Source organism: Scophthalmus maximus, chromosome 5, assembly GCF_022379125.1.
Source record: "Scophthalmus maximus strain ysfricsl-2021 chromosome 5, ASM2237912v1, whole genome shotgun sequence".
Classification (NCBI taxonomy): domain Eukaryota; kingdom Metazoa; phylum Chordata; class Actinopteri; order Pleuronectiformes; family Scophthalmidae; genus Scophthalmus; species Scophthalmus maximus.
Window position 1 is genome coordinate 22,432,843 of NC_061519.1, and position 27,494 is coordinate 22,460,336.

At 43.6% G+C, this 27,494-nt stretch overlaps 1 protein-coding gene across 3 annotated transcripts in view; it reads left to right on the forward strand.

Moving 5' to 3' along the window:
- LOC118310373 (guanine nucleotide exchange factor VAV3-like) overlaps positions 1-20,113 on the forward strand; it is a 42,933-nt gene extending 22,820 nt beyond the window's left edge. For 2 of the 3 annotated variants that reach the window (XM_035633268.2, XM_035633269.2), the window contains exons 16-28: positions 816-917; positions 1,352-1,443; positions 1,909-1,931; positions 2,627-2,651; positions 4,677-4,807; positions 8,150-8,215; positions 8,489-8,523; positions 8,678-8,794; positions 12,316-12,403; positions 13,187-13,316; positions 16,804-16,857; positions 18,086-18,234; positions 19,002-20,113. In XM_035633268.2, coding sequence (XP_035489161.1) covers positions 816-917; positions 1,352-1,443; positions 1,909-1,931; positions 2,627-2,651; positions 4,677-4,807; positions 8,150-8,215; positions 8,489-8,523; positions 8,678-8,794; positions 12,316-12,403; positions 13,187-13,316; positions 16,804-16,857; positions 18,086-18,234; positions 19,002-19,043 — 1,054 coding nt within the window. In that variant the 3' untranslated portion in view covers positions 19,044-20,113. The remainder of the gene's footprint in view (positions 1-815; positions 918-1,351; positions 1,444-1,908; positions 1,932-2,626; positions 2,652-4,676; positions 4,808-8,149; positions 8,216-8,488; positions 8,524-8,677; positions 8,795-12,315; positions 12,404-13,186; positions 13,317-16,803; positions 16,858-18,085; positions 18,235-19,001) is intronic. The other variant, XM_035633270.2, reaches the window with a different exon arrangement.
- The last annotated feature ends 7,381 nt before the right edge of the window (positions 20,114-27,494 follow it).

Below are 27,494 nucleotides of genomic sequence, written 5' to 3' on the forward strand. Positions count from 1 at the left end.
AGCTTAGAAACTGTGTTTTCCCACCGATACGGGGGTTTGTGTCTGAAAACAGCAGTGTGCCACTGTGCATTGGGTAATGACACCAGAACGGGCCCAGTCAGAATGTGAAAATTGTACCTGTAAGGAGGATACGTGTTGCTGATGAAGGACTCACTTATGGGAGCACTCAGTTTAAGTGGCTTCTGGATGGTGTGTTCAATACCAAAAAAAGAAGATGTTTTTTGTGTCAGTCGTGTTTGCTCATGTTCCACGAAGGCTGTGTTTTTCTGCTATGCATGTCCTCCCCCCCCCCCCCCCCCCCCCCACACACACACACACACACTCAGGTTTGAACACTCGCTGCTCAAAATTGTATTTGTCTGCGCCGATTCAGGTCCCCTCCCTTTCACACATACACATGTGCTGTGCGGCGAAATTGCTTTTTATTTCAGTCAGGTGGAGGAAATAAACCAAATAAACTGCCACGGCAAAAATAATTTGATGATTCATGTAGTGATTAAGAATGTTTTACAGATTGATTAAACTTGAAATTAATCTGTTCCCATTACTGTGACACACATAAATAAATGTAAAAACCTCGATCGATTGGTCCCCCATTTTGGTCCAGACTGAAATCTGTCAAAAACTATTTGCTGGATTGCCAAGACATATTGTACTGGCATCCATGGTCCCCAGAGGATGAATCCCATCCCCTGACTTTTCTTCCAACATGAGGTTAATATGTAGGATTGTGGGTGAATCTCAATTCATTTAGCAATAATGATAATGACGCTTAGTCTTTTAATCCTTGTTTTTTTTCTTATTCTATGTGTCAGATCAAATATCCGACCAGAAAAAGCCAACCACAACTCCCACCAGTTCAAGATGCACACGTTCGAAAGGATCACTTCCTGTTGCTTCTGTCACCTCCTGCTCAGGTACTGTGATTTTCCGGCGTCGTAGCCTCCTCTATTTTGGATAATTATGTAGAATTGAAGTCCCAGTAGAGTTTAAATGTTGCTAGGTTGGACTCAATCCCACATCTGAGACGGGGTGCAAATAAAAAACTGTAGCAATGCATGTTGTTACAGGATGACAAAATGTGATGATGATCTTACAAAAAGGAAAATGACGATGAGAAAAGGCTCATTAGCACTGGTCATAACTTAAATAAAGAGCGAGCGCGACGTTGTACAGGCAGTTTTCGCCGGACAGTATCAGTTTTATGGTTCCGGAAAAGCTGAAGGACATTTCCTGTGTCATCTATCTTATCTTGAGAGTGTGACGGACGCCAGAAAATCCAAAATGTCAAGGTATTTCTCTTTAGGAGGCTGCTGTACATGAAATATATGCTGTGCTTTACTGTTTCCAGGGGCATCTTTAACCAGGGCTATCTCTGTATGAAATGTGGTCTGGGGGCTCATAAGGAGTGTTTGGGTCGACTGGGAGTGTGTGGCAGAACAGGTGAGGTTTTGTTTTGGCCCAACACATGTTATCTTGAAAACCACTTCCCTCCTTTCCATGATATTCACTCTGTGTGTATAAATCAGCCTTTTTTGACCCCTTGAGCTTTGCTTAACTTGCCACCCTAAGGCTCACGTTTACAGTTGTACATACCGTTATATCCCTCACGAAGAAAATCTCAACTCTGTGTTAGAAAAATGGCAAATCACACATGATGTGTGATCTGACTTTTTATTTTCTTTACAAAAGTTCAAAACTATAATTTATATCATTAGAGATATTTTGCAGATGCCGTAGTTCCCGCATACGTGGACAGCGAGAGGCAGCTCTGGCCTTTGACAGGCAAAGTGCTGTGTTCTTTACACACTCTGACGCATTATGAGGGCCAGGCGAGGATGACAGTTGAGGTTGTGTGTCAGGAAGTCGTGTTGTATTGCCCTCACTGTGTCCGTCTCTCACCCGCAGAATTGGCCAAGCCGAAACCCAAGGTAAGGAACTGTCACTCTTCTTTCACTTAGACACCAGAGCTGACATCGTGAGTGATGTACAACGTCGCAGATAGATATTATTACACCCACACGGAGAGCAAAAAACGTAGACTGTGTGCAGTTACAATCAGTTTATACCTCTATATCTTTAAAAGCCATTCTAGCTAATACAGATGTTCTAGTTAATATAGATATTGATTGATTTTAATCTGGATTTAAATGATGCACTGAAATATTGAAATCAAACATATAGAAATGAAATGATTTTATGCCCAGTGTCATTTAAAAAACAGAATGATCTCTCCCACTTTTTTTCAAGCAAGAATTTCATATCTGCTCCCCAGACATTCCTTTTTCTGTCATTTGTGACAGCTAATCTAAAATGAGTTAACACTCATTATGATACCCTGATGACTTTTGGACTAAATTAAGAGATTCAGTAGTTTTTTCCCCCCTGTAAAAGGACTACTACTCAGGCATAGAACTTCTGAAAGTTTACTTTTTATATCTGTAAGAGACTCACAGATGGTAGTTTAAAGAATATGACTCATTCCTCAGGTCAGGGTGATCCTGCACACGGCCTCTTTATATCAATATATCAATCCCCTCATCTTTTCCATATTTCTCTCTTGATTAAATCTTTTCATGCTTTTTCCCTCTCTCATGTTTTGTGCTCTCTGTCTCTCTTTTAACAGGAAAATACAGCACCGTCAGGCCCAGGTCAGTAAAGCCTTGACCGCTTGACCACATTTGTGAACCTGCTAAGGGATTTATGTGGTTCCTCTTAATCTGCTTTCATCTTGGTTCTGTATCGAAAACAGAAATGCAGGACAGGGTGAATAGGAGACAGTAAGTCGGAGGGCAGCGTGACACCTCAGATGTTATCAAACCCAGCTTCACGTTTTTGATCAAATATTACTCGACTTTTTTTCCCCCGCCCGCCACTAAAACCCCCGACGATGTTTCCTTAGACATGTACGCTGACATGAATTTCTCCACAGGGTTCAAAGCGGGAAATGAGCAACAGCAGTTTCCTCCTGACAAATATATTTGAGTAAGAACAGGATACAAAAGGAACCCTTAAACCCAGGCGCAAAAAAAAAAAGCCCTTTTCCTCAGCGCACGCTGTGATGCCTAAACCCTAGATGGCATTGAGATGAATTGGAGGAGGTGGAATCATTATGAGAACCACGGCAGGAGAAATACTGGCGGAAAAGCACTTGCAGCAGTCTATATGCCCCGGCCTCCACCGCTGAGCTGTGCCGTTGTGATAAATCGATTTCCATGAGGGGCTTTATGGGAAAGACAGCTGTGCTTATTGTTCTTATTAAAAACATGAATGTGAGATATTCCATTCAACTAAGGTCGCCGTAATAGTTTCCCCGGGCTGGTTTGCAGAGGAGCGATGGCTGCAAGCGAGCGGTGTCTGAGGGGGCTCGACGTGTGAGTCAGGGGAGAGTAAGTGGCTGTGTCTTTTTAGTTGGCAGGGGTGTTTAGTCTCCGCCGTAGCCGGATGCTTGTGGCTGTATTTGTCTGCCGCGCGCTGAGGAGGGATTGGAGCCGTGCCGTTCAGGAATCAAAGAGACGAATTCCCTGCTGCAGTCTTTAGAGTGGCGGTTTAAACCTCCATCAAAAAGACAGTGACCACATTTATATACCACATTAGTTATCGATTGACTTGTTAACTTTAAATCTGACAAACCTCATTCTCTTGTTTTTTACCAATTGATGAACTATTTTCTTCAGTGTACATCTAGCCCCATGGGTATGTTTGATTGGTTTTTGAGTTTTCTGTCTCGTAGACCACCTCAATACAATCGAGGTGTGATTAAGACATTTTTTGTGGTTCGTCTTTACAGAACAACTTTCTGGGAGCCAAAAATCTTGTATTCCTTGACCGCCAGTAAATTAATTAGTCTACCTTTTGCAGTGATGTAAAAGTGTGTCTGCACACCTTGACTTTACCATATGGTACCGTGTTGAACTGAGCAAACTCCTGACCTCTCTCAACATCGGCAGCCTGGTTTAAGTTATCAAAAGAAAAATGATCAAAATAGATATCTTTCCATTCCTCCTCCATCCCCCAAACCAGTATTACTTCACCTATGATTGACATGCACTGGTAATCAACTTAGAAATCAAACGAATAAATGGAAACATAGTTTTAATGTACTCCTCATCAGACACATCTCCAACTGCAATTTCTGGAATTGTGCATCATTACAATGATGTATCAAGGTTCATAATAATGTTGATGCCATATTTTTTTTTTCTTCTAGGAATTGAATAAAAGAAAATGTCAATAGAAAAAAGATCAGAAGGAAGAAAAAAAACCGAAAATCAAATCAAAAACAAGCAAACACGCATCAGAATATATGACTGGTAAATCATTGTGTTTGTCGTCCAGGTGTCCTGTGGACGATTAGCACTGGAATCACAAAGTCAGTTTGCGGTCTGTACTTTCCCCTTGAAGAATATTAGTTTATTTATTGACCAAATGTTTTAACATTCAGCAAAACTCCTAACACATCTGAGAAACACAACACTGCGACACACATGTCCTCTATTTTTTCCGTTGTGCCCTTTTCTTTCATTTTCATCGTTTCATTTCATCACAGTATTGCGAATGCATTGCCCCGGACTAATATTACAGCTGCTGCACAGCTGTATGTTCCTGCGTCTGAGACTCTTTGATAAATATATAAAAGTTTGAGTGTAAATGTGTTTGTATTCCCTGTCTGCCAGGTTTACCCAGGATGGTTGTGATCAGAGACTACAGTGGCATCCCCTATCCCCAGCACGGGCCCCCACTAAGCATTCATGCGGGGGATGTCATTGAAGTGATGTTTGCAGACCTGCACAGCTCCTGGTGGCAGGTGCGTGTCACTCAGCTCGTCCTCGTTCTATCTCGACATCTGGGACGCCATGAAAAAATAACAAGCTGCGGCTCGCCAGGTCGGCTTCGCTGCACGCAAAGTCTTTGCAGTGTCATGGGTTTGAATCAACGCCGTGTGTCGGGTCCCCTCTCGAACACTGTCCGTCTCGCTGTGTGACAAAGGAAAGAGACGCTTTAATGGGGTTACATCATGAATTTATCTCTCTTTTCGTCACTATAGTTTGTAAATCACTCATTGTGTTTTGGTCACATTCGGTGTCCTGACGGCCATAAATATGACACAATGATGAGGTCAGCCTCATTTACAGATATCAGAAGAAGATCTACTGTATATTATGAGCTGCACTGAACCACAGTCACATTACAAATGGGATATTTGTCTTTCTTTCCTCACTCGTCAGAATGAATCACGGCCCACATCAGATGATCTAACCAATTAGTGGCTTCAGTTGATTAATTTAGTGCCACAGTGAGACACTAAAACAGCCGACACCTCAGCCCCTGGAAGATCTTTTAATGGCGGTGCACAACCTCATGTACAGGCACATTTAGCAACCGCCTCACGGGGTCAGCCAGCGGTTGAGGGAGTTTGACCTTATCTATTTTTGAAAGGATGGGCGATTCATCTCGGCGTCTTCCGGCAGCCTCCCTAGCTGTTTCTCACTGCTGCTCTACAGCGGCATTTAGAGCCTCCTCCTCCTCCCCCTCCTGGTGCTGCTCCAATCAGACTGCAGTCCTTGCCAGCGGCACGGCTGGGAGTAGGCAGTTAGCCCGGTTTCCCGTGCTCCATGTTCCTCTCTGTTGTGACAGAGCACAAGGTGGAGGGTGAGGACACGAACGCCAAGAGGCTTTGTGTAAGCCGGTAGAACGGCGAGCAGAATGTCATGCCACAGACCTGATGGCACTGCACTGTTTGCTGCCATGGTTACCATGCGTGCTGAGAGGGGATAATCAAAGGATTTAGATGATAATACATAATTGTATTTTCCTGGTCTGTGTTTAATAACACTTGAAGCTGCCTTGTAGGTTCTGACCAGGAGTGGCGCTGTAGAGCATATATTCTGATCAGCAGGCGATGCAATACATTCGGGCAGAGAGAAGAAACTACAGAGCTAGAAGTTGAGGAATAAGGGTGTTTCAGTTTACAGGCTAATCACGTCAGTAGAATCCACATAATACAACTTTTTTTTTAAAAATTGTTTGGTTAAAGTAATAAACTTTATCACAGCAGTTTAATAAAAAAAAAGAAAACAAGAAGAGGAACAATATTTCGAGAATGTAAGTCGAAATGATGAGAAAATGTCTAAATATTGAGAATAAAGTCGAGCTAATTCAGTGTAGAAATATATATATATATATATATATATATATATATATATCTTCTTAATTTTGCATATCGAGAATAAATTCAAAATGTCAAAAGTAAACTTTTTTAAAGAAATTTTAAGATTTTTTTGAATACTGTAGTATTGGACAACTGTTAGTGAAAAGCAAATTCTGTGTATTGCCTTCAAACTGCAAATTTATTAAGTAAGACACTTTATCGATAACAATGAAAAAAACATTGTTAATTCAGTTGGAAACCGGCATCAAATTGTTGCCTGTCAGATGATTGACATTCCTGAGAAAATCTTACAGAATGCCGTAATCCACATAATAATAATAATAATAATAATAATAATAATAATAATAATAATAATAATAATCATCATCATAATCATAATTATAAATTTCATTTATAGAGCACTTTTCATTGCTAAAAGCAATCTCAAAGTGCTACAGAGTAGAAACAAGAGGAGTGAGGAGTTTTGTGGTGGGACTAGATCTTTCAGGTAGGGAGGGGCATTGCCATGGACGCACTGATAGTAGTGTAGGGAGATCTTGTAATCAATCCTGTGAGAGAGGAAGTCAGTGGAGTGAGTGAAGGACGGGTGTGATGTGGTCATATTTTCGTATCCTCATCAGGATCCTAGCGGCGCTGTTTTGGACGTATGGAAGCTTTTGAATGCTCTTGCCAGGAGTCCCGATGAGGAGGGCGTTGCAGTAGTCCAGCCTTGAGGAGACAAAGGCGTGACAGACAAGAGTGTTGGGACGGAGTTCGGCAATGTTCCTGAGACTATATCCTCATCAGCAGTTGGTGTTGGCAATAAGCTGTAAAAGGCAGGACGTAATGAAAAGACGAGAAGATTTGGGAGAGCACGATCTAATTAACACGATCCAAAGTGTTTCCGACGAGGTTGCTAGCTCTTATGCGTTTTCGTCGAGAACCACTGAATCTGGACAAAAGCGTGTTTGTTTACAGTGAAAGCTCCGCAGGGTCCCTTTAGTCTCCAGCGTCCCCAGTGGCGCCAGAGGATGGAATTACAGAACATTGAGAATTCATATCCCCTGTTACCCAGAAGGCAATTATCCCCCATCCCACTGGCAGAACAATACAATCAATCACTGTAATTTCATTTGATCCTTTGGCTGCAGCCTGTTTATGGCAACAGAGTAATAAGTTTAATCTTTATCATACGCTTATCAAAGGCATAACAAATAGAGAGGGGCTCTCGGAAAAAAAACAACCTTTGATGAAATGTTATTACACAGAATGAATCATCGAGATGGGTAAAGATTTTTGCTTTCCAATCTAGTTACCGCCGGGGCTTGCACGGCCCCAAAAAGCACCTCTTTCTCTAATAAAGAGGAGCGAGGAGGGAAAGCATCAACTGGGCAGGAAGCTGGATGAAGAGCTCCACATGCCCCCCCGACACTCACTGTCCTCTCAGGTCGACTCGATGGACTTCCAATTGACCTCAAGCTCTGAACTGGATACTTTGATTATCTCCAGCTGGATGCTGATATATTACGGCTGTCGGCAAGATAATGTACTTGATAGAGAATTAGGGTTGTAAAATAAACGGAGCTATTTGCTTTACTCTTTGGATAAAAACATCGATTTTACTACACTTTGTTTTGAATGAGAGAAAGAATGATTTTCATGTAACGCTTCTGCTCGCTGGAGGCAATGCAATTGTCAGGCTTCAGCCCCAGCGACAGAGCTTATGCTGTTTGGATATTCAAAGGACCAGAATAAGATCTATTATTTAGTGTTAAACGAGGCTCTTGTTTTGATGCACCACAAATCTCACCGCCGGCAGAGTTTGAACCATAATTAACTTGGGCGGAAAATTAGATGCACTGCTTGTTGTGTGCTAATTGCTGAGGATTTATTGAAGCAAGTGTGGGAGGGGAAGAGTAAAGGGAGAGGGAGGGAGAGAGAGAGGTGTAGTTGCTCCCAGACGAATATAATGCGATTAACAGCCGGTTGCCATTGCAGGGCAGAATTCTGGCGACAAGCAAGATGGGCTTCTTTCCAAGTGACGCTGTGAGGCCTTGCCCGTGTGTAAGTGTGCATAGTTTTTGTAATCAATAAGACACATAGAGTGTGATAACAATTCATTCAGTAGATAATGGCCAGTATTGATGTCTCCGCAAAGAATATGGTGCTTTTTCAATTGCAGGTTGTTGTTTTTTTTTTGTGCTTTTCTGTTGAAGACTGATTTTAGCCATTAGATGTGGCTGGAATATCACATTGCCACAAATGACCTCCACCCCCCCACCCCCCCGTATCGACTCCATTAAAACAGAAAATAACCACAATTCTTTTCCGCGCCAGGTTCCAAAACCTGTCGATTACTCCGCCCAGCTCTGGTAAGCGATGAAAACAAACGACTGCAGATTGCAAACAATAACCACGAGTCATTCCGACTGCATTTTTTTATTGATTGTATTGACTGTTCTTCATCCTCGTGTTCAGAAGGATTGATTGCAGTGTAAGTGCAGTAGTTGTCTACGGGTGGTTCAGGTTTGCAGGGCCCATGGAGAGGTACCAGGCTGAGGTGGAGCTCCTGGACCGGGGAAACGGCACCTACCTGCTTCGACACCGGAGTAAAGAAGGCACTGAGTACGCCATCAGCATAAAGTAAGTGATACGACGGCTTGTTTTCAATGTATTTTCCGTAGCAAATCTCCTCAAAAATGAAACTCACCTCGGTTTATCAAGACGAGTGGAACAAACAAAGCACATGCGCTCAGCGGCGGCCTTATGGGCAAAAAACACCTTATTGCGAGAGGCAAGAATCTGTCAAGCGTAGAAATTGGTGCAGAATCAGGAAACAAATTGGAAGGGGAGATCATGCTGTCTTTCTACTTATGTCAGTAAAGAAAGAGAAGTCATAGTGACAATACAATCATCAATCGTCTGTAACTGAAGAATGGAAAAAGTCGGTCTAATGAATTACAGTTGATGCAGATGGTGGGGGGGGGGGGGCGGGGGGACAGAATGTAGTTTAAAGGCTCGATTCAACCAAATTACAAAGAAAAACAAACCCTCACTTACACCTTGTGGTATCAAGCCGTGCGAAGAGAGTCTAAAACAGCTGCAATACGGAGAAGCAGAAAACACATTATTCTCAGTCCTGTTGGAGATTATGTGCATTAAATCTGGCTGCTGAGGTAATCCAATAAAGAAAAGATTTCCATTCATAATGCCATGCATGTTGTGTAAAGCAACTGTGCATGTAGAGAACGCATCAGACCCGGTGTTAAATTCCATCACGTTCATGTAAATAAACATTTCACAGATGCACGGATATCCGCAATTTCCCCCTCCTAAATGCTTTGCAATGATCGGAGGTGCTTTTTTGATGTTAAGGTTCCACAAATACAGGGAATAAGCCAACGTGTTTCAGCTGAAGGATCCCTATAGCGTGTTGAGAAAATATACAAACGCGGACACTCAAGAGCTACGGGGCGCGACCCAAATGAGTAACAGATGCGTGGAGAGAAGCGGAGACGAGAGGGAGGTCAATAGAAATCGGCCACGAGATGGAGACGAGGAGGCGCTGGAGCGAATCATACATGCTCAGAAAAAATTGCACAAAAAATTTTCACAAACAAAACCATTTGGAGCACCTAACATCAATGGACAAGGGATGGACACTTCATAAGCCAGTGTTCATCTTTATGAATTACTCTCCCTGCAGAGTCTGCAGTTAAGTTTAGTATCGTGCGATGGTTGACTCAGTCCATGCACATTTCAGCTGCATGGGGAAGCGTTGGAAATTGGGTGATCTATTTTACCATCTATCTCAGTCGTCTGCTTAGATATGTGTCCGAGCGGTGCCTGATAGCTTTTTTTTCATACTATTTGCTGCTCTCTGGCTATCAATCTTTAAAAAAAGAAGGCGACGAAGCAACAAAGTCGAATTGTAGATACAAAAAAAGTCCTTCCCTCATAGGCCTCAGTGGACGTCTGCTTCATCTGCAAGTTGAGTGCCCTCGGTCTCCCTCTTTTGAAATACAAGGCTGTCCGTTCAACTCGCGAATATCTGTCAGGCTACATCAAAGTACGTGCAGTCTTTTAAAAAAAGAAGAAGAAGAAAAAAAAAGAGAGAGGACGATGGAGTCCCTCTGACCAGGCATGACGACTCCGAGAGATTACAATGATAAAGGGGCACACTCTGAAATGGCGTGTGGACGTTAGGGCTACTTAGCCAGTGACACACCATTCCAGCCCATTTGGTTTGGTGGACTCACACCGTCCCTCACACAACGCTTTGATGTACGGGGCCAGTTGCTGAACACTCCAATCCTAATTGCCCGTCTCACTGCTTAAGATCTAATCAGAGTGGCTGTTTGAGATAAGAGAGCTTCGCACAGAGAGCTCCTGCTAATCAAGTGGAACTGTCTGATGTCAAATGCTACAAGTGGTCAGTTTGTGTGTGTGTGTGTGCTGAATGATGTTAATATGTGCAGCCTATATATGCAGCCTTGGGAGTCTGTAGCAAGAAAAGAGAGACTGAGCGTTCGCCAAACAGGGTGCACCTGTCTCCATGTGCTACACATCATATAATTCAACACAAATCAATAATGCATTACCCCCCCCCCCCCCCCCCCCCCCCCCCCCCCCCCCCCCCCCCCCCCCCATATATTCATAATGTATCAGTGAATTTGCAACATGACCACATTCGTCGGTTATATGCAGCATTGGGAGATTTACAGTGCAGGTCTATTTCCGGTGTAACTTGCACATCACCATACGGAGCACATGCGATATACAGTCCTGTGCTTGCAATTGGCTTGACAGCTCATCCCCACGTGTCTGTGTGTATGCGTGTGTGTGTGTGTGTGCGTGCGTGCTGCTGCATATACCGTATATACCCTTAACAGTGCATTTCAAGGTTTTCAACAAACTAATTTTGCCGGAGCTGGTCTCTGCTGTCATATGATTATTTAATCACTTAATTATTTAATCAGGCCTGTAGCATATATACACTTGACTGTTCAGTGTTTTACAGTCAGTTGTGATACATTTTCCTATCTTGGGTTAAGTGAGCACACTGATGACGTCTGCCGCGCTAGGATTTGATTTTGAACTATTTTCACGTAATAGAGGGAAGCCAATCCTCAGAATCAAGTGTAAAACAGCTATTTAAAAAAAAAAAAGAAGCTTGATGTGTTTCAACACATCATAGTCAAAATATTGTTTAACCAAATTCTAATAATTATAATTAATACTAATAATTATTCTGGCCTCTCTGTTTAACCCAATACAGTTCATATCATTAATATATCAAGGCAATCTGATGATTATAACCTGCGTGAAGTTAGGATTTATTGCAGGACTGTTTAATAAGATGAATCAGTTATCTGATAAGTTTTAGCTCAACTTAGTGTAAAATGGGAGTGGGTCTTTTTCTCCATACTACCCTAATGTTTGTCAAAGAAACCATACATAAACAGATAAACAATTCTTGCTGTTGCTTTTTTGGGGGAGTTTAAGGATTGTTTTGCACTGCAGGATTTAAAAGTTATTGTGACCACGAAAGAAAAGAAAAAATGTATCCATAAAGACAGAGCTTGCTAAGCATAGATTATTAGATAAACAGCAGTGGTTTTCCTAAGTGGGACTCATGCCCAAGAGAAATCGAAGTGGTTGCAAGATGATTAAAGGGGAAAAACAAAATAAATACTTTTCTGTGACACAAAAATGTTCTGACTTTTGTCTAACTTCTTACAGTTCATGTCAAATACGGAATAGTTTTAGCCATTGATGCCTGTGGTAGTATCTCAAATCTGCCTTTACTGTTCAGTATAATTGGTCACAACTCAAGTACTGTGGATATATATTTTTTTAATTTTAAGAGGTGACAAGCCATAAAGGTTGTAGATGACTGGTATGCAGTATAAATTGATCGTACAGGGGAAATCTGGGGAAACCTATTGCTTTTATTATTATCTGATGTGTATATAGCTGTGGAGATCCGAATTCCACTGCAGGGGAAAACCCAAGGGGTTCTTGTTGAAATAAAGTTGCTTGGCTCAGCATGGTAACTGGCAGTCAGTGCAGACGGACCTTCGTGACACTTAACCATGGAGACTGGATTGATGTGGAACCATGTATAGTTGATTTGCAGCCCATGTCTTATTCATCCTCCACAGGTTCAACGATAAAATCAAGCACATTAAGATTCTGACCAAGGATGGCTGCTTTTACATCGCCGAGAGCCGGCTGTTCAAGACTGTGCTGGTAAAGGCTTGAACTCTGTATGGATTTTTATGCACTATAAACCGCAGCTGCATCAATAAGTGTAATCATTTTGACATGATGGTTCTTTTACTCTTGAGATAAATCACAACATGCAAGTGAACATTATACTTTTGTTTTGTACAATGATGAACAAATACTGCTACTACTACTACTACTACTACTACGACTAATAGTAATGAAAACAACAATAATACATCTTTTTTATATATCACTTTTCGAAGTAGTTTTGATTCATCCAATCTTTCATTTAGGGAGATGGATATGTATATATATATATATATATATATATATATATATATATATATATATATATATATATATATATATATATATATATACACACACATATCCATCTATATCCAAAGAGATATATATATATATATATATATATATATATATATTTGGGTAACTGCATAATAGGACACATACTGTATTTGTATTATAGGGAGCATTTAGTGAAAAAGGACTGGACCCAAAATTGAACCTTGTTGCACCCCACAATTAATGGAAGCAGTTAACGATGAGGAGCTACCAAGCAGTACTTACAGCATTCTATCAGAAAGATAAGACTAACACAAAAATTAGCAGAAACTGAGATACAAGATGTCTCTTTCAATTATTAAAAGAAGTTCATGAACTTTTGTGTTTAAAAGCTGAAGTCAAGAAGCACTGATGTTGAGCAGAGTCCTGAAATGTCTAGACTCACCTTTACTGACCAGAGTGAAGAGTATGTTTTTGTACTACTGCGCTTGCTTCACACAGGACTTGGTGGAGTACTACAAGCAGCACTCTCTGAAGGAGGGTTTCAGCAGCCTTGACACCACTCTACAGGTCCCTTATCGGGAACTGACCAATGGAACCATGTCCATGGCTGTTACCAGAGCTGGCAGTGGTGAGTTTTCACAAACATTCACCTTCCCTCGCTGCGACTGTCTGACAGGTGGAAATGCTACCACTTCAGATAAGATCTTGTATAGTTGGAAGCAATTCTGCCTATTTGGTTTGACTTGTTTGGAGGACCAGAGGGGTGTATTTTTTTTTTTTGCCTCAGCATTCCAGTTCAGACAAAATAAAATACATTGTTTTTTTTCTGGGAAGGTTAGACCGACTTTTAATTCCTCTCCATATATCCAGAACAGTTGCCGGAAACTAACATTTGTCATTGACGCAATAAACCAAGCTGAGGGCGGAAGCTGGCTCTGGAATCTCATTTGCAACTCACAGGCCAGCTAATGCACTCTGCCCTCGCCTTAAAGGACTGTACACAAATATTGTATATTACAGAATCACGCTATCACAGCATTTGCTTGGCCATTAGACACTCAAGTGAAAAATGCCAGACCAAATGTGAGTCATGCTAGAAAACGAGCTATCATGATTCCCCGGCAGAGGATGGAAGACAGCAGCAGTTTTCTTGGCAGACCTTGCTCTTCAGTTTTGCTCGGTTGATCATCTTTTGTCATTTACACAATATAACATGTACAATTCCATTCAGACTCATATACTATACCTTATCTCTTGATAAGTTAAGGATCTAGACCTTGGTCACACTGTGTGAGTATATGTCCTTTTTACAGTGCTTACTGCAGTGCACTTCAACTATGAAAGATGATGATGAATATATTAATATTTATATTAGCTATGTTAATCTTATCCAACTCTCTGAAAACATTTTTTTTTCTTAAGATATCCAATACAAGCCAGTCCGCCTCCATATGTGATCTAGCCAATGTCATCGCATTTGTGACTGCAATGCATTCTGTTTAGGATTTTCACCTTTGTGGTTTTGCATATCCAGAAAATATATACACAAACAGAAAGCATGGTAATAGGTGAGAATGTTTTTAAAGGGAGACACAGAGTACAAAGACACAGTATGGGGTAAGAGAGATAAAGGGAGACCAGAAGACAAACGAGCGAGACAGTGAGTGAAAGAAAGAGAAAGGAGCCTTGGCATCTCACCAGGCTTGGCAGAGAGGTCCCAGTAAGGGTCCAATGCCCCAGGCAAGCACCAGGAGCCCGCTACTCCAAACGTCACACTCTGCACGCTGCTCAGCTCCGAGATGGCTTCACAATTTTCCTGACAGGACATGACATTTCACTCGGGCTGGCAGCGGGGAAAACTGTGTGACAGCCGCCTGCTGACACACACCTGAGGGAAACCTTCAGTCCAACTGTGGGACTGCGCCCGTCTGCACAAAACTGGGAAAAGTTTGCGAATGTGATCTGATGCAAAAGAGCAGGAAGCAGCTGGGGGTAAACTGAAAGAGAGGTGTAGGTGTAAACAACCGCAGCCGCTGCAGCGGCGGCAGCCGAGGCAAGCAGACGAACACTGGAACGCTGGAACAAAGTCAAAGTTAGCCCTTTGTGTCTGTTCGGATGTAAAATTCTCCTACATCCTTGTCCCCCTGCCTCCTTTGGCAGCGTCAGTCTCCCAGCACATCAGGCTTCAAAGCTCTGCAAGAGGTGTTTTTATGCATCTCCGCCATTCACTGTGCGTCTGCGAGAAAGCCTTGACAGACCCGCCGTTGCCTCAGTGGATTCTGGGATAGATTATTATTGCCTTAAGTCGTCCACCCCCGTATAGGAAGACTTAGTGTGGGCACCTCATTGTCTGCCTGGTAAACAGCCTCTGCTGGAAGACAGATGTCATTCCAAAACAATACATTTTAAAAAAGCACACGCGCGCACACAAAAAATGGGTTTGAATCTCAGAACACCCTAGGAACCCTACACCACTAGGAAAGAAAACAGGATGCAAGGCTGAGCAAACAATCACAAGATGCAGAGCGACTGAAAAAAAGCCATCACAACTCTGGAGTCATTTGTTTCGAAAGCCCCCAGCCAGCGTCTTTAATTAAGTCTGGCGCAGAGCTTTTTGTCTGTGTGTTTGCGTGACTGTTAGAGCTGGGAAAATGATTTTAAAAGATCCTTCATCATCTGCGAAGGGGGGGGGGGGGAGTCATTTTGTGGTTACGCATTGATGCCGTCAGGGTATAGAATTCTGTTGTCCAAAATTGATTGTGATTATTACAAATGTACACCGTTCAAAGAATGGGATCTGAAAATATGACAGCATTTATTAGACGGATATCGAAAACTTCCCAGTCAATTTCATTTCACAATACTTAAATCAATAATACAAACTATATACACTTCAACCTCTAGTGCTGGTTCATGATCACATATGTCCAGGGCGTGGTGTGTTTATATTTGAGTATACACATATGTTTGTGTATACTGTAACAACTTTCTACAAGTATGTGAGTAGTTGTTTGTGTACACTTGGACAAACAGTAGACACACATTGTCCTGCATTTACTCGTCCCCGTAGGGGAGAGGAAGAAGGCATGGAACCATATTGCTGTGTTGACAGGCGCCGGGTTCTCTTAGTGTGAGGGTCCGCCGGCTCAGATGGTATTTCATATGGGGAGCAGAAGTCGCTGCCTCTCCGACATCTTGTTAGGGCGCCGTGCTGTGCGCCGACGTATACTTACCCCCATGCTGCTGCGGCTGCTGCTGCTGCTGCTGCTGCTGCTCTGGCACATATTATGAAGCGGTACGACGGGCAAAAAGTTTGTGGACACACACATTTAAGCTCCATGTGCAGGTTGTCTCACGGGTGCTCATATACTGCGATAGCGGCTGCACTCTTTTTTAAAAACCTGGCTGCGGGGACTTGCTCCCGTTCAGCCACAAACACATTAGTGAGGATGGAAATTGACGTTGGGTAACGAGGCGTGCCGTTGCACTTCATCCCAAAAGGTGTTAAATGGGGTTGAGGTCAGGCAGGGGCAATGGCAGCTGGCGGCACCACTGAACCGAGTCAGCCAGAGTAGACAGTTGGAGAAGCGGCAGCTGAATGGAGGAAATCTTTGAATGTGAAACCTGTCATTTCTTGGCAGGGCTATGTTGGGGCTAAAGTAACTTTTTGTTTGGAATATGTCCCAATCTAGCCCCACATTAGTGCCATTTATGTGCTGAATATTGGCCCCGACTAAAGTACACGCATACAAACAGAGGACAACACTACACAGACTATCAGACATCCATTTCCAACAGATCTTTTTGGCTCAGTGTTAAGTGAGACTGTGTGTATGTGCCAGGTAAAATGACAAATTATCCGATTATTTCACGGTTGTTCCCTCTCTGACTCGTCTCTCCCGCCCATCCTCGCTTTTTGCTTTTTTATCTGACATTGCCAGCTTCTCCTCTCTCTCTCTCTCTCTCTCTCCCTCTCTCTCTCTCCCTCTCTCTCCTGTTTCCTCTCTTTCTGTCAAACTTGTGTTTACTTTGCTTGTGTTCTGTCTTTGCTCCCACAACGCGGCCTGAAACCCCCCCCCCCCCCATCCCCCATTACTCACTTCGTTTCTCTGTAGTTTCTCCTGGCAGCTGCAGCTTTGTTCCTCCCTCCTCCTCGCCTTTCTGGTCAGGTACAGGTACAGCTTTTCTACTCTCTTTGTCTCTCCCTCGCTGTGTGTCCACATTTCCTGGTTTTGCGTCTCTGTTATATTATGTAGCCTAATGACTCTGCCTTTATGTCATATTGCACGAACTGTAGAAAAAAAACATCCACAACAGCATAGTGTAAATCCAAAACGGAGATATTCCAGATATATATAAAAAAAATAACTGCAGAGAAGTCAACCAATCCGAGGATATTTGGCCACTACTGCAATTTACATTTGACTAAAATCCAACAATTATGTTGTCAATTCAGAGATAATGCATTACCTTTTGCTCGAATGTTTTCACTTGTTACTGAACTGCAGTAAATATGTAACACAATATAAAAAGGAAATTGAGGCTTAATATCCATGTTTAAGTTGTGACTACGCTGTTAGCAGCGGCAGTGACCACACTGTGATTATGAGTAAGTGCTCCCGAGCCAGAGTAACGTGAGGTTTTAACATTTCTCCCGCTGACATGGCTCGACTGCAGCATACTAATCTATTTGGACGAATTAGCTTACGTCTTTTTCTCTGTGCACGCAACCGCATGAGCGTATGTGAATACACGCATGAATCTGTGGGCTTGTGAGCGTCTTGTGTTGGTTTGGATGTGCCTGTGAATTACTTTCATCCGGCAATTCTTTCCCCGGTCATGTCATCCGAAATGTCCAGAGATAAAGGAAACAAGCCTACGCGCATCGGTCTTCACATGTAATGTGAGGCCGGACTTTGCACGTGGAGGAATTGACCTTGTACAACCCGATAAGTGCCATCGCAGTGCGTGCAGCGGAGTTGAAACATTAACTTTTAATAAGATGAACTGCACGACCACAGTTTCCCATGACCTCTCATGTCTGCCGTGTGCCGCGCTGGGCAGCCATATATATACATCTCCTCTGTAAGATTCTGGTTTATTCTCTTCTTCATCTTCCTCTCGCTGCCTAGTCACCCTCTCAAGATAACAGTCATTTTATCATTGATGATGCCTGTGAGATATGTATTTTACACAATTATGAATATTGTACAAGCATCATAAACCCAAATAAATACAAGAGAGCTTTCTAACAAATTTTGTAAAGTTATTTTTGTGGGCCTAGAGTTGCTCTTAACATCTTTCCCTGAATAACGCTGCGCCTCTCCGAGCGTTGTCTTGGATGTATTTGTGAAATTTAGTGCGGATGGCTTCCAATAAAAGAGCTGTCTGTCTCAGTGTTTTCCCCCAGGGTGGTGGGCATTGCGGTGGCGCGCTACGACTTCTTCTCCAGAGACACGCGGGAGCTCTCGCTGCTGCAGGGAGACATTATCAAGATCTACACCAAGATGTCCAGTGGCTGGTGGAAGGGAGAGGTCGACGGCAGGGTGGGTCTGCCGGAGAAATCCTGTCCTCGTGGCACATCTCTGCACATTCTTTTATTTCACCTTTACCGTGGTGTTTTTGTATCCTCTACATCGGTACATGCATCCAATTAATTGGACGGTTCCCTCTTGTCATTAAGACAATCTAAAATTGGTGTATATTATAAAAAATATTGGGTAAACTAATCAGTGTTTTAAATTTGAACTAATCTCTAATGTGTTTGTTGTGTAATTGTCGTTGGGATGTTGGTGAGGGATCATGTCATTGGCGGTTTGATCTCGGCAGAGTGGGAAGTGGGGTATCTCCTCACAGTATGATATAGAGTGTTTTTTCCCCTTTCATGAGTGTTGTATAAGTGCAAAGGAAAAAGAGTTCATAAGTTCACAAGGCTCTCATGTGGAAAGAATGTCAGGATGGTATTGGTAGATGACAGCCGTCTGGGATAGCTGTCATCCTCTGCTACCGTTTCTGACTCCAGCGTGAATGCACCGGGCTTGACGTTAAACTTGCAAGAGAATGTTTGTGGCCATCTGATTTTTTTTCTCTCTTCAACTACGCAGACATCATCGCTCAATTATACAGCTACGCTGTTAGCGCCATGTGTAGGCTGGGCCCAGAGTTGGTAGTGACTGGAGTGTGAGCACAGCTAGACTGTGAAAATAACAAGAAAGATTGGACAAATACAAAGAGTACATAAAATATATATATATACCCAGTCCAATATTTGTGTGGTTAGCTCTGATTTGTATTCTGTTTCGCTGCTTCTCAGGTGGGCTGGTTTCCCTCTACCTATGTGGAGGAAGAGGACTGACTTCTGCTGGCTGAATGACGTCCTTTCAGTGTCCATTCGAAGCTGACCGCCGCCGTCGAGCGCCACGCGGCTCATCCTCTCTTCGTGCCCTGCAAGTCCCATCTCTTTGATTAAAAACCCAGAGACGCGGACTTAAGAGAAAGCAGCGGTGCCCTCGGAAGCCTCCTCCTGCCCTCTGACAGACTCTCACACAGAGCAGATGTCAAATCACAGATTCCAGGAGCGTCACTGCGTACCTCGCCTTTCTGTGGTGCTGTCTGCCCCCGTGGTCCACTGGGAAGTGCATGTGCTGTACACAGATAACCCTCCCCCCTCTCGCTATCCATTCACCTTGTCTTGTTATTGATGACTCCATTGGCTGGCGTGAGACCTGCCTTCACTGTCATCATGTTTCGATACCAGAAAGGCTCAGTCGCCCAACTGGAACACGGATCCTGCTGACAGCCCACTGCCCAGGTACTCCACCGAAATTGAAATGCAGGAGCTGAGGAGCTTTGATCGTTGTTGGAACACTGTAGCCCTCTTGACTTTTCAGACGTTTGTGTTCAACCTTTCAGTCAAAGACTCATTTTAATCTTAACATCTGTAATCGCCGGGCCGATTTCAACTTTGTGATATTTTAAATGGATCCGCTGGAATCTGAATTAAAAGCTCCACAGCGTGAAGGATTGATATGTCATTCAAATGCGATGTGTTTGGACTCTTAATGACTACAGGTCTTGTGGAGTTAGAAGTGATTCCATTGTATCATGACAAGAAATCTTGTCTGGAGATAAATGTGGAAGCTTTTGTTCCTATTCTATTATAATTTATTTTTAATCACAGTGTTTATTCAAATCTCCACCTACATCTTCTAGTTCTGCCTTCCTGAGGCTTGAACTTGGTGTAAAAAAATCAAACATCTTTACCCTTGAAATGTCCCCACCTTGATTTAAAGGAGACAGATTATGCTCATATTCAAGTTCACTATTTTTAATTTGGGTTATTGCTTGAAAAGGTTTACATGCTGTAATGTTCAGTAAACACATCAGTTTTCTTCAGACTGTCCATTCCTGCAGCTCCTCTTTTCAGCCTCTGTCTGAAACACGTGGTTTTTGGCTCCTGTCTCTTTAAGGCCTCCCGATAGAGCCCAGTCTGCTCTGATTGGCCAGCTGGCCCACTTTGTTGTGATTGGTCAACCGCTTCCAGCGCATGTAGGAATAATATGTCTTCTTTAAAGCAATAGTTCAACGTTTTGGGTAAAACATGTATGTGCTCGTTTTGTTGCCTTTGAGCATAATCAGAATAGCCATTTTCCCCATGTTTCCTGTCTTAATGCTAAGCTACGTTAACCATCTTCCTGCTATAGCTCCCGATATTGTGGATAGACATGTTGTATCAATCTATTCACCTAGTTCTTGCCAAAAAAGGGAATAAGTGTGTTTCCCAAAATATCAAAATATCCCTCTAAGCCAAAATCAGCCACATATGCGACGATTCATGATGGTGAATCATCAAAAGGAGGAAGATGTTTCCATTTCTTATGTAAGGCTTCATCACATTACATCCATTTAGCTGACGCTTTTGTCCAAAGTGCATTCTACCATGAAGATATTACCCCAAAGAGTGCAAGAACACATGTGAAGTCATCAAACGTGAGGATTTAAAAGAGCACGTGTGGGTCGGACTGTGGACGGTACAAGGTCATTCACGGTGGAGACCAGAGGGCCCCTTTAACTCTCCACAGGTTTTGTATTTACCTCAACTCATTTTGGCTTCACAATGAATGATTCAAGGGTGATGTAACAGCTGTTCACTGTAGTGCAAGGTAGCACAAGGGCGTCAACTGACGCCGTTTTCCCCTCCAACATTAACACCCCGCTAATCCCGCGTGTGACATCAGTATTTAATAAAAGCATACTCTTTGAATCGTTCTTTTGAAATTGGATGGTCTATTTATTTTTTTTCTCTCTCCCTGTTCAGACAAATGTTCCATTGCAGGAACAAAGGCTTTGCTGTTGCATCACAAATCACTTGTGTGTCTGACACGCTCGTTGGAGGTACAGTGGAGAACTGGCTGTGCTCAAATTATGGCTAATAAATAGAGAGACGGCCAAAAAAAACTGTTGCAGAAGAGGAGCGTGTGATGATGGTCTTTGCTTTGAACTATAGGAAACAACCTCGGGACCTTCACCAAACAGGCCTGCCACTATCTTTGACTTGAGGTCCTTGCTCTTATGTTAGTTTTGACACATTTCACTAATTCAAATAAAAAACAAACTTGTGACTCATAACTGAGCCCTATAGGAATTCAATGATGTGATGTTTACACATCAGTGTTTTCCAGTAAATCCTGAGCATTTGTTTACCTTCAGTTCACCAGTTTCCATGTCTCATTCTATTTGTGAATCAAAATTTGCTACTGGTAGCAACATTTATACATTTTTTCACAACGGATTCAGGAGTGGCTTCTTTCTAAAGCGATTAAACCCTTTTTAAAAAGTTAATTCTATAACCGTTGGGTTCTCTCCGGTAATTGGCATATTTTCATCTTCATTAATGCCTTGTCTTGACATCTGCCTGTCAGTCCATGTGCTATTTCGACCGTTTTATACACCTGATGTGTGATAAATTCATTTCTTTTCGTACTAAATGGATTTTGAAATATAAAATTCAACTTAAAATGCTTACACCAGGTATGAGGATGTGTGTTTCTTCACGCCAGAGCCTCACACTATCAGTATTCTCGTAATGTAAACACTCCCTCGGGCCCCCCCCCCCCCCCCCCCCCCCCCCCCCCCCCCCCCCCCCCGCTGCTCTGCAGCCTCTCTAATGACCGAACGCGGCAGAGGGAGGGCTCCGCTGCACCGACGGTAACCCTCCCGTCACAAAGAGGCGGCAAAAGAATGGCTCCCCTAATACTCTTCCTCTCCTTAATCTGCCTGTTCCTGTCTTAGCCAGAGAGATGAAAGGGCGATGACGGAGAAGTCTGACAGCGTAAAGAGACAGACAGAGAGAGAGAGAGAGACAGAGAGACAGAGAGAGAGAGTGTAATGGGTGGACAGGGTTGCTTGGAGTAGATGAAGCACAGGGAGGAAGAGGATGGATGGAGTGTGGGGGTATGCGAGAGACAAAAGGCAGGGAGAGAGGGAGAGAAGGAAGCCATGCATCACCTTCATCTGTCGGAATGATCTCCTTAACCCCCGGTCTTTGCCCGTCAGCCCCCATGGATCTCTGTACGGGGGGGTTAAACAGGGATTTAGCAAAAAAACTGAAGCCGCCCTCAAATACGGTGAGCTCTCAGCCCCCTCGAAAGGGCTCGACGCTCCGAGAGACTTTATCTGCAAGATTTATATTCAGCTGCTGACTTGTGACCATCAACCTCCTTACAGATATCATGAAAGTACAGCTGCGGCAGAGTTTGCCTGTACTCGGACGTGGCACGTCTAAAATAAAAGGAAAGATCCCGCTCTCTAACCGAAACGTTGACCGTTTAATGGCCACAGTCACATTAAATCAGGATTTGACATGAGAGAGGCGGAGTCGACCAAATGTATAGGAAAACTATGGATTCAAATCTGGAGATCGTCTGGGTTCTTATCTCGCCGCTGCAATGTTTTCAGCAGGATTTCGCTACGGACACACTTGAGGAAAGTGATCCAGGCCGTCGTGAGGAAAACAACAGCAACTGACTGTTTTCTCAAGCACCTTAAAACGACCTGTGTTCGCTGCCGTCCCCTCCTGAAGAACACGGTACTGTTAAAAACCGTGTATTTACAGAACGTCCAGAAACAAAGGGAGAAATGGCCCAATGCTGTCGCACCGCTGAACATCACGTGTGAACATCACTGCGCGTGGAATGGAGGATTTATTAAACCACAAAGGCAATCTGTCTTCCTCTAACCGTAACCACGCTCACGGGGTTCCCTGAACTTTATCGGACTTTCAACGAGGCGACGTCGTTTCGAAATATGGTCGCGTGCAGTAACCCTTGGGGACGGCGAGCGATAACGTTTTCGGTGAACGGGGCTCCGTCAGTGGGCTGAGCAAAGGATCGCGAAAAAGGATCCTTCACAAGCGCCATCCCACAATCGATTGGTTCGTGGAAAGTGGGAAGGGCGACGATTGGGCAGATAAAATGACGGAAGAATGTGTGAATGAGAGGAGCTCCTGTGCGTCGGCAGAAATGCTTAAAAATGCTGTAAGTTAAGAATTGGAGTAGGAAGAAAATTCAAGCAGACGCCAGATCTTTCTTATTGAACATGTTGGTGAGTCATTCTCACAACTGCTTATCTTGTTTAGTTGCTGAAAAACATAAAACACAGGTTTCGGCTTAAGATAAAAAGGCACCGTCGCTTAACTTACAGAATTCAACTTGGTCGTTCCACCACTTTCACTTAGAGTGAAATATCGCAGCAACTGTTGGGAAGTTGCCTTTTAAAAAAGTTAAACATTGATGCTGAATGCATGAATGTTGCACTAATGGCTATTCAAGGCTACTTCAGAGAAAGTATCAATGATTGCAACCAGTGATTCAAATGTATCACTTGTTGAGAAAACTCCAGCCCCATTTGATCGATTCACACAAACCAAAAAAAAGGGAATTATTGAAATCTTGATCATGTCAAAATTTCACCTTTTCCAATACTTGTACGTTTATGATCAAATACCTGCAGAAATCCTACATTTGTGCTCAGTGAAATGACATGCCAACACAATAAACCGAGATGGTGAAGTTGGTGAATAGAGTGTCTGCGTGTTAGCACAGTCCTTGTGCGCGAGCATCTAACAGCGCGTTTCCCCTCACATCGCCCCATGTAGCTGCAAACTCTTCATTCGGTCACGTTTGGACGCGGGGGCATTCCGACGTTGTTAACAGCATCACAACCGACCGGGAATGTCCAGGAACCGAGTCGATGGCGACGACGGGTCTGTCCTCGCAGAGCAGCGACGAGGAAGAGAGGGGGCAAGGACGCGACCACCCTCCCCTCCTCGCCCGGGACGGGTGCACGCTCGGTGTTCTGCGAGGACTCCATCAGTGCAGCCCAGCAATTAAGATGTCACAGATCAAAGCGGTCTAAAATGAGCTAATCCTCAGAGAACCGCAGCCCCCTCCCCCCTCCCCCCATCTCCCCCTCACCCTCGTTACTTCCTCTTGACTCGTGCGCTCCATGTGCTTTGATGCTTGACAGCGGTTGGTCCCGTGACAAAAAAAAAACCCAAAACGTAAAATGGTGAATAAATGTGCATTAATGGGTAACACTTTCATACCCTTAATGCCAATTTGCGCCGGGGAGCACATTTTAAAGACGTCATTTGTGATCGTGGATCTGTAGCCGATGGCCGCATGCCGCGCAGGGGAGCCCAACTCTCGAGTCACAAAGGCCGTTTCTTTTTCTTTCGTACAACATTAGATGACAAGCTTTTTGAATGCACCCGGGCCTGCGTTGGAAACCTATGGCGCGACAAGCGGGCGCCAATCCGAGCGTGGCGAGTCAGGAACCGGCACCGGTGTGAAAGGGAGGGAGAGACGGCTCTGTGGTCAGTAGCTGTTCGAAGGAGCGTGACGCCGCCAGCGACTCTGCAGGTCGGTCATTATCATAGAAGAAGCAGAGCATCTGCCCGTGACTCCCGGGGGCAGGGTTAACGAGGGGGCGCTTTGGCAGGACATGCCCCCCCCCCTTCTGCTCCTTCTTTCTCCCCCTCTGTCCCGCTCTTTTATTTTTTTACCAATCCTGTCCTCCATCTCTGCCAAAACAGGAAGGGGCTAGTGTTGTCTGCCGCCTCTTTCCTTCAGGGAAACCATGGCAAGCTCGTGTGATGAAAGCTTCCCTCCTCCATCTCTCCCCACTGTAACTTGAATCTCTTTTCTTTTTTTCTTCCCCGCGTGCCCTTTGTCTGCCTCTGAACGAACTTCTCTCGTGTCCTTGGCAGTCTGTCTCTCCCACTGTCTTCCTGGGAGTCTGTTTCCTCTCTAATTGCTTCTGTGTACCAGCTCCATTTTTTATTTCCTTTTAGATTTTGGGCCACCGATGCCACGTTTGCCTGTCTTTCTTCCGATACATAAGACAACAGTCCTCGCATTTACCGGTTTCACATGCAACACTGGTTTGTCACAAACGTGGAGCAGGGTTAGTTTTTTGTTCAAATGACTCCCCAAAAGAAGAAAAAGTAGAATAACAAATATAGGTTATCCATATATCCAGCCATCTCATAGTTGTAAATTTTATGTGCACAGTTATTGAGAATATTAATTTCCGCCGTAGCCATAAAACTATGGCGGTGACTTGTTTTGAACTGAAATGGTCCTTGTGAAAACGTCTGACAATGAGGCTTTGACACACTCCTGCACCGTATGAAATGCAACCAAACATTTTGCTGGTGCCATCTTGGTGCGTGCCATTGTTGGCTAACGTGAATCAACACATCAGGGAAAAAAATCATTGTTCCATTTCACTATACTTCTGACGTGTCGAGTTCCATGCATGAAACGTCCCATCTTGGCAATTGTACCCTTGACAACGTTCTCGACAACATGTTCATTGTGTGTAAGTGAAGCCAAAAGCCTAATGTGTGTTTATCTGAATTTTTCAATTTTTTAGCACATTTTACTCAATCAATATGTATGGTACATATTAGTAGGCTGCAATGTACTAATCAAAACTGAAACACTCTTGTCTTCATGGTGTGGTCCAACCACGCAACCCATCTGATTCCTACTGTAATAAGAATAATGATAGTTAAAATTGGCCTAGGTGTGATCTCTAGTACACGTTCAATCCAGAAATTGATAGCCGTCTACATGTGGTTGGGAAGAGGTGGTAATATTTTACACATTCTACAGGTATGTGATATTTCTTTCCCCAGCCAGATGTGTTTGTGATGAAACCCCGGGTACCAACATAAACCCCCGCATCCCTCCACGCAAATGAAAAAAAAAAGAAATGAGGATAAACCATTTTCTTCCAAGCTCCTGTAACGCTGGAACAGATTGTGAATGGTATCTTTTATTTATGGACGGCGTCGGTTGGATACATAAATAATTTCGGCCGGGGACTCGCGGTGCCAATCCCGGCCGGGGCTGATTTGCAATTTAGGTGTGGCACCGAAGGCCAAAAGTGCTGGATTTGGCATTGAGGAAAAAATAGACAAGAGCTGTGATCATGTGTGACACTGAATAGGATTACCATCTGTAGCTGAAGGGCCGATTGCTGCTCTAGATTGTATTGAAATGAGGGGGCATCAGATTGGTTTGTGGTCGTGACAAGAAAGCAGATTATGTTTTATTTTTTATCGCATTCGTTTAGTGCCAGAATCTAAACTACCCTCCTTTCAAATGTATACTTTTAATCCCATATTTTTCCTCAGCAATTTTGCAGAATGCTTGACACCTACGTCGACTCAAGAGTTTGCATTAGCAGTCCTCGGCAACACGAGGGTAGTCACGGATGAAATAGGTGAGTCGTACCTGTTTCTTGAGCTAATTTATGAGGGGCCGAGAACTTTGAAAGAGCCGTGGGGACAAAGCTATTTCCATTATGTTCCGTCTATTGATCCTCGAGTACTCCTGCTCTGTGTGCCAAGCCGGCGAAAAAAACCACCCACCAGCTGTCCTTGCGATGTCAGGGATGTGAGTAGTAGTTTGATAAAGCCACAGATGGCACTGCCTCTCCCACCCCTCCATAAGTGCCATTCCTGATGTGTTGCCACATAAATGGAGTCGAAACCATTTCTGCAGCTGGAGCTGAAAAAAAAAATTGATGGGGACGGAGGGAGCAGAGAGGGCCGGTGAGTCGGTGTGCCTGGCTGCATGTGTATTGTGCACATAAAAGTGCACGAAGTGCACCTTTAAATGCCGGCCTGCTTCATATGTAACATTGAACCTCTTTTTGCTCATCACGAACACCATTAATAAAATTCAATGACAATTGTTCCCTCTCAATTTCGGCATTAATGCAATTATTTCTCATCATGTTTTTGAACATTTCAAAAAAAGTACATTTCATAGAAGAATAGTACACATAATGTATCTTATTCTACCCTCATTTTCCAGCTCTCTTAAGTATGTAAGCAATTCATTTTGGATTTGTTGCTCGCTCGCACAATTCTTACTGAAAGACTGTCTGTAACTTTTCCTTCGAATGGCGGGTGTCTCTCGCGGTGAAACTTTCTGGGGCTATAACAAGCAAGCAAGTCAACAAGATAGCCTCCATTGTGAGACAGCAGGCAGCTATCGCTCTGCGAGGATACAGCGCTGTTGCTCAAAGGACGGGGTCGTTTTGGAACTTTTTGCGACTCGCCGCGCGGAGCCGCGCGTGTAGTCTCGTTTCTTCCGCTAACACTAACAGTTTTGAGCCTGCAGACTTTAAAACTACTGAGCTAAATTTGGCTCGTGGAAAGTATGAGGACCCCGCAAACCTCCCACTTCGATTCTTGGTCTGTCATTGTAAGTCTCGAAAGCATCCCCGGAAA